The following is a 12,465-nucleotide window of genomic DNA, read 5'->3' as shown; positions in this document are numbered from 1 at the left end:
CATACTAAATTATTATTTAAAGTTATTGTATCTAGAAAAATACATAATTAAAGTGAGCTGAAGTCAAGTCGGTGCTGCTTTGTGGTTTGCTCTCCAGGTTCGTGTTCGGTCTCCAGCCTCGACCTGATAGGAAAGTCAGTGTACATGTTGCTAGGCAACGAGAGGCCATCCGAACGACGGTGTTTTCACGCGAATTCCGCTCATACAAGGACAAAACTACCTAAAAGTGCGTCAGTTTGCATCTAATGCTAGCTAGCTACTTCTAAAGTCGACTATTAGTTTGTGACTAGTGCACACTGACAATGCCGTTTAGCGCCGAGGCCATTAAGCTGCCCCTTCATGACCAAATAACAGAACTGCAGAGGAAAATTCAACTTCTTGGTAGGTTAAGACTTGCAGCAGGCTAGCTAGGACCGGTAACTTATGCTTGTTAACTAGCTAGGCCTAGTTGTGTGTGTAAACGCCATGTTGAATAGCAAATTCAGACTTTGCATTAGCGCTATCTTGCTAACATTATACTAAAGATTCTTCGCCAACGTTACCTCCATCTGTGAGGTTACTTACAGGTTCATTTACTCTCGCTGAGAAATGTATGGCCACATGAAGCTATGATGAACGATAGAACGTTAACTACTAGCTACTTTGTTGCAATCATTTTGCAAGGTCAGGTGATGTGTAGGCTATGTTGCCAGCAAAATGGGCTTAGCTAGAAATAGTAAAATGCCTGTTGAGATATTTAGCCTACCTTTCTAGCCATTAACACCCCCTGAGTAATGGAGAACAGTTTGAGACACAACAATATAAATGGCATTCAACTTTTTATGTAACAGCTAGTTAAGTTCCCTGTTTCTTTGAATAAGGCTAAGAGAAGGCCAAAAGTCAGTCAGAGAATGCTGAAATAACGAATTTGTGAATTCGCCCAACAGAGGGCGACAGAAGTGCATACTATGAAATGTCTCAGTCAAGCATCAAGAAAAACAGGAATTCTATCCTTCAGCTGAGGCAGGAGAACAAGAGACTACATAAGAAGTTGGCTAACGCTCTTGCTGTAAGTAAAACCGGTTATTCTATCAAAAATGTTTTGGTTTCAATGCCCAGCTTGTACTTCCCAGGTTGTTTTTCCCTGTTAGAATGTTGGAGTGCATGGTCATATTCAATAGTGCACATCGTAACAAAACATTTTGGAACTGAAAATGAAAAGAAGCCTTTATTATTGGAAAAGTTGAGGTAGTCCTTCCCTGTTACAGACCGTTTTCTTTCTCTCTTCCAGGGGGACGAGCAGGTGATAAAGGAGGCCTTCCAAAGCCGAGGCATGGAGAAAGCTGCCTTCAGAAACATGTCAGGGAAGGTGGGGACATCGCAAACACATAGCTGTGTTAGTTTGATGTATGTGTATTTTTTATGTATTATTGACTATCATCTGTAATGCAAATTGCCCATTGGGGATAATCAAGATGATCTACTTTACATCCTGGTGAGCAGGCTGCTCTCAAGGTGCTGGACCAGAAGGTGTGTGACAAGATGAAGAAGCTGAACGCTCTAAAGCACACCACCCAGACGCACCGTCGTCGCCTGGAGGACCTACAGACACTGTACCAGAGTATGAAGCTAGAGAACAGGGGACCAGAGAGAGACACGGAGAGACGCAGCGAGGAGGCCAAGGTACTATTTAGAGACAAACAGTGCAGCAGAGGGTGCGACTGGAATGGAACCCTATTCTCTATGTAGTGCAGGACCGACTGACTGACTGATTGATTAACTGACAGACTGACTGACAGACACACACACACACAAAATAGTAAATATAGTGGAGGTGACTGATGTGTTGCCCTTGGTCCACAGAGTGAAGGAGAGGCGGCTGAGGAGCATCCCCAAAAGGTTACGCTCTTTCCTTCCACGCTGCCTCACCCCTCTGATTCTAGCCAGTCTTATCTACAATCAGAAACTTTTCAAACACTTAGCATGCCTTGCTCAGGATCAATCAACCGTCTATAAGTGTGTGTGTGTGTGTGTGTCGTCTTCCAGAACTTGCGGGTGCTGGAGAATCGTCTGGAGAAAGCCCAGCTGAAGTGCCAGGAGGCTGAACACATCATGAGAGGCTATCTGAAACTAAAGGCCCACCTACAGGTTAGTCCTAGCCTGGTCCCAGATCTCTTTGTGCTGGTCCCAGATCTCTTTGTCCTGTGTGGCTCAGTGGCTAAGTCGTGGGTTCAATTCCCGCTGGGGCTACCCATACGGAAACGTATGCACTCACTTACGTAAGTAGCTTTGGAGAAAGGCGTGTGCTAATTGGCATATATTATAATTAGGAGGAGAGCCTGACCTTCCAGTCCCAGCTGGATAAACTAGAGGCTGAGATCCTGAGACAGAGACAGGAGCTGAAGGACCTGCAGGTCCTGAACAGTGACGCACTGCTCTCCAAAGACACTGCCAAGGTGACCAGCACACATACACACTCCTCTCTAAAGACACTGCCAAGGTGACCAGCACACATACACACTCCTCTCCAAAGACACTGCCAAGGTGACCAGCACACATACACACTCCTCTCCAAAGACACTGCCAAGGTGACCAGCACACATACACACTCCTCTCCAAAGACACTGCCAAGGTGACCAGCACACATACACACTCCTCTCTAAAGACACTGTCAAGGTGACCAGCACACATACACACTCCTCGCCAAAGACACTGCCAAGGTGACCAGCACACATACACACTCCTCTCTAAAGACACTGGCAAGGTGACCAGCACACATACACACTCCTCTCCAAAGACACTGCCAAGGTGACCAGCACACATACACACTCCTCTCCAAAGACACTGCCAAGGTGACCAGCACACATACACACTCCTCTCCAAAGACACTGCCAAGGTGACCAGCACACATACACACTCCTCTCTAAAGACACTGCCAAGGTGACCAGCACACATACACACTCCTCTCCAAAGACACTGCCAAGGTGACCAGCACACATACACACTCCTCTCCAAATACACTGCCAAGGTGACCAGCACACATACATACTCCTCTCCAAAGACACTGTCAAGGTGACCAGCACACATACACACTCCTCTCCAAAGACACTGCCAAGGTGACCAGCACACATACACACTCCTCTCCAAAGACACTGCCAAGGTGACCAGCACACATGCACACTCCTCTCCAGGGACACTGTCAAGGTGACCAGCACACATACACACGCCTCTCCAAAGACACTGCCAAGGTGACCAGCACACATACACACTCCTCTCCAAAGACACTGCCAAGGTGACCAGCATGGGTATTATTATTGTAACTGAGGACTGTCCCGTACCTCTCCCCCTCATGCATCACCGTACAGTCATTGATGTGTCCATCGTGTAAAGTCCAGCTGTCTGAGTTTACGGCTATTTGTTGTGAGTTGAATGCTTTTCTTTGCTGTTTGTACGATTGACAGTAGTTAATTGACTCTCTCGGTCTCTCTCTTTCTCTCTCTCTCAGGCAGAGCTGCAGCGTCAAGAAGAACAGATGTATAGGGAGAGGAAGGACAGAGAGTGTATCCTCACCCGTTACAAGAAAGAGGCAGAGGACCGTAAGGCTCAGGCTGAGAGAGTGGAGAGAAGGGTTGGTCCCCACCACTTTACACTTACATCCATAGAATAACAATGACAAGAAGGGATTTTCCTATTCAAGTCAACGTTCCATGATGGCTGGACCGGCTGCCATATACGGTGTACCCAGGGCCGTTTCTAGCATTTCGGGGGCCCTATGCGAGATTTGGTTGGGGGCTTCCCCCACCTAGCGGGCAAAACATTTCAGTGGCCACCCTCTTGGAAAATTGTCAAGTTAATGACCTGCAATTCTACATGTTTTTCCATGGGGCAGAGAGAATATTTAGCCGTTTTAAAACTTATGTGATTCTACTAATTTTGGCCCCTGGGCAGGTGCCTTGCGTGCCCGGTCAGTAATTCAGCCAGGAATACTACAAGGTTTAGATAGAAACTTACCTAACAATCTTAACATGTTAGCTGACATGGATAATTGAGTGACTGTCAGTGACTGACATAACAAGAGAAAAACTGCTGATACACAACCACATATCAAAATTGCACCTTGTGTGTTCTACTATTGTAACTAACAGTAAGTTAAGACCCCGACTGACTTCCTAAAACAAATCTAAATAAATGTTGTGTTATGCATAGAGACGCGGCACTGGGTGTACCCATATCAAGGAATATAACATGAGGTGCTGTGTCCATTCTATTTAGCTATATACAGTGCCTTGCGAAAGTATTCGGCCCCCTTGAACTTTGCGACCTTTTGCCACATTTCAGGCTTCAAACAAAGATATAAAACTGTATTTTTTTGTGAAGAATCAACAACAAGTGGGACACAATCATGAAGTGGAACGACATTTATTGGATATTTCAAACTTTTTTAACAAATCAAAAACTGAAAAATTGGGCGTGCAAAATTATTCAGCCCCCTTAAGTTAATACTTTGTAGCGCCACCTTTTGCTGTGATTACAGCTGTAAGTAGCTTGGGGTATGTCTCTATCAGTTTTGCACATCGAGAGACAGACATTTTTTCCCATTCCTCCTTGCAAAACAGCTCGAGCTCAGTGAGGTTGGATGGAGAGCATTTGTGAACAGCAGTTTTCAGTTCTTTCCACAGATTCTCGATTGGATTCAGGTCTGGACTTTGACTTGGCCATTCTAACGCCTGGATATGTTTATTTTTGAACCATTCCATTGTAGATTTTGCTTTATGTTTTGGATCATTGTCTTGTTGGAAGACAAATCTCCGTCCCAGTCTCAGGTCTTTTGCAGACTCCATCAGGTTTTCTTCCAGAATGGTCCTGTATTTGGCTCCATACATCTTCCCATCAATTTTAACCATCTTCACTGTCCCTGCTGAAGAAAAGCAGGCCCAAACCATGATGCTGCCACCACCATGTTTGACAGTGGGGATGGTGTGTTCAGCTGTGTTGCTTTTACGCCAAACATAACGTTTTGCATTGTTGCCAAAAAGTTCAATTTTGGTTTCATCTGACCAGAGCACCTTCTTCCACATGTTTGGTGTGTCTCCCAGGTGGCTTGTGGCAAACTTTAAACTACACTTTTTATGGATATCTTTAAGAAATGTCTTTCTTCTTGCCACTCTTCCATAAAGGCCAGATTTGTGCAATATACGACTGATTGTTGTCCTATGGACAGAGTCTCCCACCTCAGCTGTAGATCTCTGCAGTTCATCCAGAGTGATCATGGGCCTCTTGGCTGCATCTCTGATCAGTCTTCTCCTTGTATGAGCTGAAAGTTTAGAGGGACGGCCAGGTCTTGGTAGATTTGCAGTGGTCTGATACTCCTTCCATTTCAATATTATCGCTTGCACAGTGCTCCTTGGGATGTTTAAAGCTTGGGAAATCTTTTTGGATCCAAATCCGGCTTTAAACTTCTTCACAACAGTATCTCGGACCTGCCTGGTGTGTTCCTTGTTCTTCATGATGCTCTCTGCGCTTTTAACGGACCTCTGAGACTATCACAGTGCAGGTGCATTTATACGGAGACTTGATTACACACAGGTGGATTGTATTTATCATCATTAGTCATTTAGGTCAACATTGGATCATTCAGAGATCCTCACTGAACTTCTGGAGAGAGTTTGCTGCACTGAAAGTAAAGGGGCTGAATAATTTTGCACGCCCAATTTTTCAGTTTTTGATTGTTAAAAAAGTTTGAAATATCCAATAAATGTCGTTCCACTTCATGATTGTGTCCCACTTGTTGTTGATTCTTCACAAAAAAAGACTGTTTTATATCTTTATGTTTGAAGCCTGAAATGTGGCAAAAGGTCGCAAAGTTCAAGGGGGCCGAATATTTTCGCAAGGCACTGTATCTACACTTCTTACATATCACTTAGTCTACAGAGTAAATGTCCTGACGTCTGCCCCCTTCCCTCCAGGCCCAGCGGGCAGCCATGCAGCCTGACGAGCTGAGTAGCGATGCCCAGCGCAGTGCCACCGGGCTAGGGGAGGAGGAGAGGGCCATCTCCACCTTCGAAGAGGCCTTCAGACGCATCAAGGAGGCCACGGGGGTCACTGACACACGGGTACGGAGAGGAGGTCATTTAAATTATTCTTTCATTTTGTGTGTCTTTGTATGCAAGTGTGTGCGTGGTACATGTGTGTTAGTTTGTCTATGCACCTACTGTATCCATGTGTGTGTATGCAAGTGTTGTGTGTTCTTCAGCTATTTGTGTGTGTGTGTGTATTAATCTATATCTGTGTGTGTGTGTATCAATCTATATCTGTATGTGTGTGTGTATTAATCTATATTTGTGTGTGTGTGTATTAATCTATATCTGTGTGTGTGTGTATTAATCTATATCTGTATGTGTGTGTGTGTGTGTATTAATCTATATCTGTGTGTGTGTGTGTGTGTGTTGATCCGTGTCCCTATGCAGGAGGTGGTGGAGAGGTTCATCTCCCAGGGAGACACCCAGCAGCACCTGGAGGATCTGAAGAAGGAGAACCAGAGAACCCTGCTACAGCTGAAGGAGGACAGGGACCATCTGCAGGAACACTTCCAGGACATCAAGTACTCCGGGGAGACTAAGCTCTCCAGGTCAGTGGGCAGGGGTTAGAGGTCAAGGGTTAGGGATTACACAGCAAACGTAGCAGACCAGAGAAGTTGTAAGCGGATGCTGACACCTTCAATGGAAGGTATTATTTATTAAAACAGTGACCCTCAGAACAGATCCTTGAAGATTGTAAATTGTGGGAGAACTTGTGGGAGAAGACCAATCAAGCAACTTGTGGTACAGAAGTTGGTCTGAAAGGTTCCTCTCCTAGTGTTGAGTTGAGTGTGTCTGTAAAGTCATTCTGATGGATATTTCTTACTGTCTTCTACAGTGGTCAGCAGATGCTGGAGGACTGTAAGCGCCACCTGCAGGCGGAGCAGGGGAGACGCGACGCCACCAAGGAGCGTCTGGACTGGCTGACCCGTACCCTGAACACGGTCCGGGCCGGGGTGGAACACCTATCTGACAAACTGCAGCACATCAAGCTGGTACAGAGAAGACTCCATTAACAATATAATGTACACTGACCTGAGACCTGTCAGATTCTTTAGATCAAGTTGAAACCTCGTAAATAAATGTGAAGGTGCTCAGAAACATTACGTCAATTGTGTCCTCAAACACCTCCCCTCCTCCAGGGTGAGCGACCGGAGCCCCAGCTGCCCCCCGGCTCAGAGGAGTACGTGGTGGAACTGCTGTCCCAGTCAGAGCAGAAGCTGCTGTTATTGCAGGAGGAGCTCCAGGGGAAGGACCTGGCCGCCATCATGAAGGAGATGGAGGAAGAGGAGGTGAGGAGGAGGGGAGAGGAGGAGAGGTGGGGGTAAGGGGAGGGAGAAGGGAAGGACATGGCTGCCATGATGGAGGAGAGGATCAGAGATAGGACTCTTCCTTATTCGTTAAACATTGACTGTTGTTGCCATAGAAATTGAATGAATGGAAAAGCCCCTTAGACCAGGGCAATTTGACAGTACACATGTGTAAACTCATTATTTTTTCGGTGGTTGCTGCTCCCAACAGTGAATGTGGTATTGTAGAGACAGACAGGTGTTTCAGACAGTACATGGAGCATCTACTCAAATAGGTCCTGCCAGGGTAAAGCTTTGTGACCTGAAACCATCTTCTTATTTTCCGTCCATTCGCTACTGTACTCCAAGGTTTTTGCCAGCCACGCCAGGCAGACTAGATGCTACATACAGACCATGTTCTTTAATCTGTGCACTGGTGCTTGAATAGCTTATCTGTTCCTGGATGGAAATACGGCCATTAGGTGTTTGATCTTGATTATTAACGAGTCACAGCCAGCCGGCCACCTTGAAGTCACCCCCTGGTGTGTGTTTGAGAACACTGTGTTCAGGAGTCAGAGGGTACGGGTTGTTCAGGAGTCAGAGGGTGCGGGTTGTTCAGGAGTCAGAGGGTGCGGGTTGTTCAGGAGTCAGAGGGTACGGTTTGTTCAGGAGTCAGAGGGTACGGTTTGTTCAGGAGTCAGAGGGTACGGTTTGTTCAGGAGTCAGAGGGTACGGTTTGTTCAGGAGTCAGAGGGTGCGGGTAGTGGTACACCATTAGCTCTTGTGATGTAGCAATGTCTGTCTGGGATTCTCTAATGACGCTGGCTTTGACTGGTCTCAAGTTGTATGCCTTTACATTTTTAAGGCATAAGCCCTGGTCCCAGATCTTTGTGCTTTATAGCCAACTCCTATGGTTGAATAAACAGATCTTCTTGACTAACATGTTCCCTTTGACATCTTATTATGATGAGAACAAATGTCTCTCTGTGTCTGTGGTTTTGTGTCTGTCAGTTCCATGCCAGCATCGAGGGGAAGCTGCCCCATTGCAACACCCGCATCAAGCTGCCTGAGGCTCAGAGACAGGACCCATATGATGGTGAGATGGGATCAGACGCATAATTGCATACACACCCACAGATACACAGACACACTTTATCTCGCGATCCCTCTCCCTTTTCCCTCTCTTTCAGAAGAGGAGGAGAGCGGGGACGATGAAGGTGACATTATCACCAGGGCGATACTGAAGCACCAGTCTCAGCTCATCATCGACTCCAAGACTAAGAGGAAGACCAGGACCAAGAAGAAAAAGGGCAAGCTCTGATCCTAGATCAGTTAGGCTGGCTAGAGGCCACAAGAGCCATAGAAATATAATTGCTAGAATGGGGAGTTTGTGTTTAGTGTGAGGTCATAGGTCATATTTATGCCCTGGATTGAGTGAAAATACATTTGCTTAGATGGCATAGGGGACTTGAGTGAAATCTTACTCCTCACATATAATTCTTCAGTTAGCTAAATAATTATATTCCTTATTAACTAATGGAATGCACAGTAAATGTATATTGTATATTTGGGATGATACTGTAGCTAGGGGAACGTTGTGGTGGCAGATCATATAGTACCTTGCAGTCATCACATTACCTACTTTATGGAAGCAAGATTTGATTTTATCACACAGCAGTTCAACACAAAATAATTTCCCACTTGCACCACTGATTTGTAGATTATAAAATTGTAATCAAAATAGGAATGAAAATCAATAAAAAGCTTGATTTGAAGAATGACTCAATCTTTGGATAGGTAAGACCGCTCTAATGCAGGGGTGTCATACACACAGCCCGTGGGATGGTTTTTTTGTATAATATATCTTTTTTTTAATCTGCATTGAAATGACTTAAATATTGAAACTGTAGGAATCAGGGCTTGACATGAACCTTTTTAGCCTTTGGACAAGTAGGACAGATTTTTTTACTTGTTTACTGAAGTCACTTGTCCCCCCCCAAAAAGGTCTTTATCACAGGCCAAAAGGGTGAGTGAAAATGAGTGAAGTACACATATCCGTGGGAATTAGGGGTGCTGAGGGTGCAGCAGCACCCCCTAATAAATCACTTTATTAATAAATGAGTGATTAAATTAGTGCACTAGGCCTTTATTACTCCTCTTTGATTACTCCTGTATGATTACTCCTGTATGATTACTCCTGTATGATTACTGCTGTATGATTACTGCTGTATGATTACTGCTGTATGATTACTGCTGTATGATTACTCCTGTATGATTACTCCTGTATGATTACTGCTGTATGATTACTGCTGTATGATTACTGCTGTATGAATACTGCTGTATGATTACTGTTGTATGATTAATGCTGTATGATTACTCCTGTATGATTACTGCTGTATGATTACTGCTGTATGATTACTGCTGTATGATTACTCCTGTATGATTACTCCTGTATGATTACTGCTGTATGATTACTGCTGTATGATTACTGCTGTATGAATACTGCTGTATGATTACTGTTGTATGATTAATGCTGTATGATTACTCCTGTATGATTACTGCTGTATGACCCTGTGTGTGCGGAAGTGTGCAGATGGAGCAGTGACACAGTCAAGGATCGCTGGCTGTGGGTCTTGTGATGGGTTGTAAATCATCATGGACTGCAGAGCAACTCTGCTCTCCTCACAACTGGATAACTATACACTGATTCACATCTCGGCTACTTACTATATGCCAGTATGTGTTGTAGGTAGGTTTCACATTGCTAGGATAACATGGAAATAGGTCTAGGCCAACTATGCATCATTTCTTTCATAAGCTTTCCTCAGCGGAAGCCTAAGTTTTCTTTTGACTCATTATATTTGTCCATCTTGGTATTGCTCAATTTCTGTTCTTGTGGCCTAAAATATATGTAATTCAAAATAAAGCTAAGAATGAAAATAGCATAGACTCCGACTTTCATAATTATTCCCATTTGAAAGCTGCAACTTTAGGACATTAAACACTTCATTAGAATCGTTTGGAAAATACTCTTCATAACTTTAATTTGTCCATGCTTTTATGATATTTCACTTAGTAGGATTAGGCTTTTGGTCGTTCGGGTTCGCATTCCTAGAATGCATGCATCATTTCTGTCTTATAATGCGTTGGTCAACTGTCAAGGTTTGTTCGAAATTCTCATTCGATTTTTATATCTTTCTATTGTATCTTATATCTCTCTCATTATTACCTTAGGCCTTCCACGTGTTTGGGTTATTCAAAAACAACTTCAAACTTTCTGAGATAGCCTAGAACTCCGTTAGATGAATTCAATGTTTGATCATGAAATTGCGCGGCAGGAGAAACCTAGCATGCATTTAGCTGAAAGAATGGTGTACTAGGCCAAGTCATATTCATATAAAATGGAGAGGAAATAGAACATTTGGGATTCTGTAACAATAAAACACCGGAGTGTCCGCTATAAAAAAATACTTTGACTATTGGCCCAGATCATCTGATATTCAATAAAGATTAAAAAAAAGATTCTGACTCTTAGCTGTCTACATTGTCCTCTTGCTTTTTGTAAATATAACATTTATTGAAATAGGCTATAGCAAATACCCTGCTGTCTGATCCAATTCTGATCGGAGTAATGGTTTGATATTGTGATTTTTTTACTGAAATCTATATATTCTGGTTGTCCGATTTTTTAAAACTTGCACCATGCAAGTGGACAAACCTTAAAGTTGAGCCTTGGAAATGATAATGGCCCTACATCTGAAGTCTCTTCACTCTGCCCAGATTCATAACCGTCATCGGAAACGAAAGCTAGACAGTCAGGGAGCATGGGAAAATTCCAAAAGCAATGGATAGAGATTTTTGCTAATTTGACTGCGAGGAAACATAATCAATTTAAAGTGAGGCCCTCTTGACCTCGGGGAAGACTGAATGCGGCACTCCTGCTCTAATTTTGTACAGGGTTTCCCAACTGCGGGTCCTCAATTTATTTGTAATTATGTTCCGATCTCCTGACCATCCACTCAGGAAAAAAATCTTCCTGCGGCTGAATCTACTTGATGATCCCTCATTTAGTAGAATATACAATAGAAAAAACGGTTGAATTAGTCATGCTATGCTTAAGTTCCAGTGGCGTGCCGTGGGCCAGGGGCCTGGGCCTTCAGTGAGGTCCTACACAGTCCCACCCGAATTAATCCACCTCTTATTACCATCATTATGATGCCATGGCTCTAGAAACTATACATTTAGACAGAAACACAGTATAACCAGACGTTGCGTCACCTTGAAATTGACATTTTTATTCAGAGAATTGCAGGGGAAGAGTACAATACCTTTTCATTGTGCAGCTCCGTTGCCCTGCGCGCTTGTTCGTTGAGCTGTAGATCCACTCGGGTGTCCCCAAAAGTTTTCAAAAGCACCATTGCTTGTAAGTGCCCAGCCGTACTTTGGTGTCTCGTTGCTGCCTTGGTTAGACAACTCAAGTTTGCAAAGCCAGTGTGGCTCCAAACACCAAATCAATCACTTGCAAATAACAGGCATTCCCAGCAGTACAGTTTGCAGTGCTTCTCGGAGCCTGCAAGCCATTGATAGCGCTCGTAGTTGGAACTTTGAAAGTGGTGAACGAACCCCTTTCCCGCCTGTGACAGGCTTTGTAGCGTCGGCGTCGGGCGACCTCTCCTGACAATGTCTAACTTTTCTTGAAATGTTTGTCTTGAGAATGGCGTTATAATTATATCCTCGACCAAATCGATATCTTCTCCTCCTTCCGCCATTGTGGGTTGAAAAAACAGTTTAGTAGTACGCAAATGAATTTGTTTATCAAATTCAGTTTCCTAGTTCTGAGGTTCTGCATAGACCTGCCCATATAGGACCTGCCTCTCAATATTGGTAATCCAATCAACGCACTACGCCTGCTAGCTGGCTCCTGTGTAACACTGGAGCCAGCCAGCAGGCGTACAATAGCCAACTCTAAAGCTGATTGGTTGACACTAAATTTTCATTTCCATTCACTTTAAGCCACAAGCGCCCGCACTGTTGATTCTGAAGGCCTGAGGGCAGATTTTAGACCCCTGGCAACACATGATGGCTGAATATGATTGGATAAAAGATCTAACATAAAGACC

The 12,465-nt window shown here is 44.1% G+C and overlaps 1 protein-coding gene across 2 annotated transcripts; it reads left to right on the top strand.

Moving 5' to 3' along the window:
* The first annotated feature begins 49 nt into the window (after positions 1-49).
* Positions 50-9,120, top strand: LOC110485685 (outer dynein arm-docking complex subunit 3). Of its 2 annotated transcripts, XM_036949342.2 has the most exons (14): positions 50-381; positions 927-1,048; positions 1,271-1,348; positions 1,483-1,662; positions 1,843-1,878; positions 2,026-2,127; positions 2,310-2,435; positions 3,485-3,607; positions 5,946-6,092; positions 6,447-6,607; positions 6,895-7,051; positions 7,199-7,348; positions 8,357-8,441; positions 8,536-9,120. In XM_036949342.2, exons 1-14 carry the CDS (start codon positions 303-305, stop codon positions 8,664-8,666), a joined length of 1,677 nt encoding a protein of 558 aa, XP_036805237.1. In that variant the 5' UTR covers positions 50-302; the 3' UTR covers positions 8,667-9,120. The 2 variants fall into 2 exon arrangements, with proteins under 2 accessions (XP_036805237.1, XP_036805238.1); XM_036949343.2 differs by lacking the exon at positions 1,843-1,878 and having other exon boundaries at positions 132-381.
* The last annotated feature ends 3,345 nt before the right edge of the window (positions 9,121-12,465 follow it).

Source organism: Oncorhynchus mykiss, chromosome 17 (assembly GCF_057628025.1).
Source record: "Oncorhynchus mykiss isolate SJ-2025 chromosome 17, ASM5762802v1, whole genome shotgun sequence".
Lineage (NCBI taxonomy): Eukaryota > Metazoa > Chordata > Actinopteri > Salmoniformes > Salmonidae > Oncorhynchus > Oncorhynchus mykiss.
The sequence above is the reverse complement of the archived record's forward strand: the minus strand, read 5'-3'. Positions and strand labels throughout refer to the sequence as shown.

What these genes read in the sequence shown, in the direction of transcription:
- LOC110485685 (XM_036949342.2), top strand. Translation starts at nt 303, where the DNA reads ATGCCGTTTAGCGCCGAGGCCATTAAGCTGCCCCTTCATGACCAAATA. An exon ending in CTGAGAGAGTGGAGAGAAGG is followed by an intron (nt 3,608 to 5,945) that starts GTTGGTCCCCAC and finishes CCTTCCCTCCAG; the next exon opens with GCCCAGCGGGCAGCCATGCA. An exon ending in GGGGAGACTAAGCTCTCCAG is followed by an intron (nt 6,608 to 6,894) that starts GTCAGTGGGCAG and finishes TGTCTTCTACAG; the next exon opens with TGGTCAGCAGATGCTGGAGG.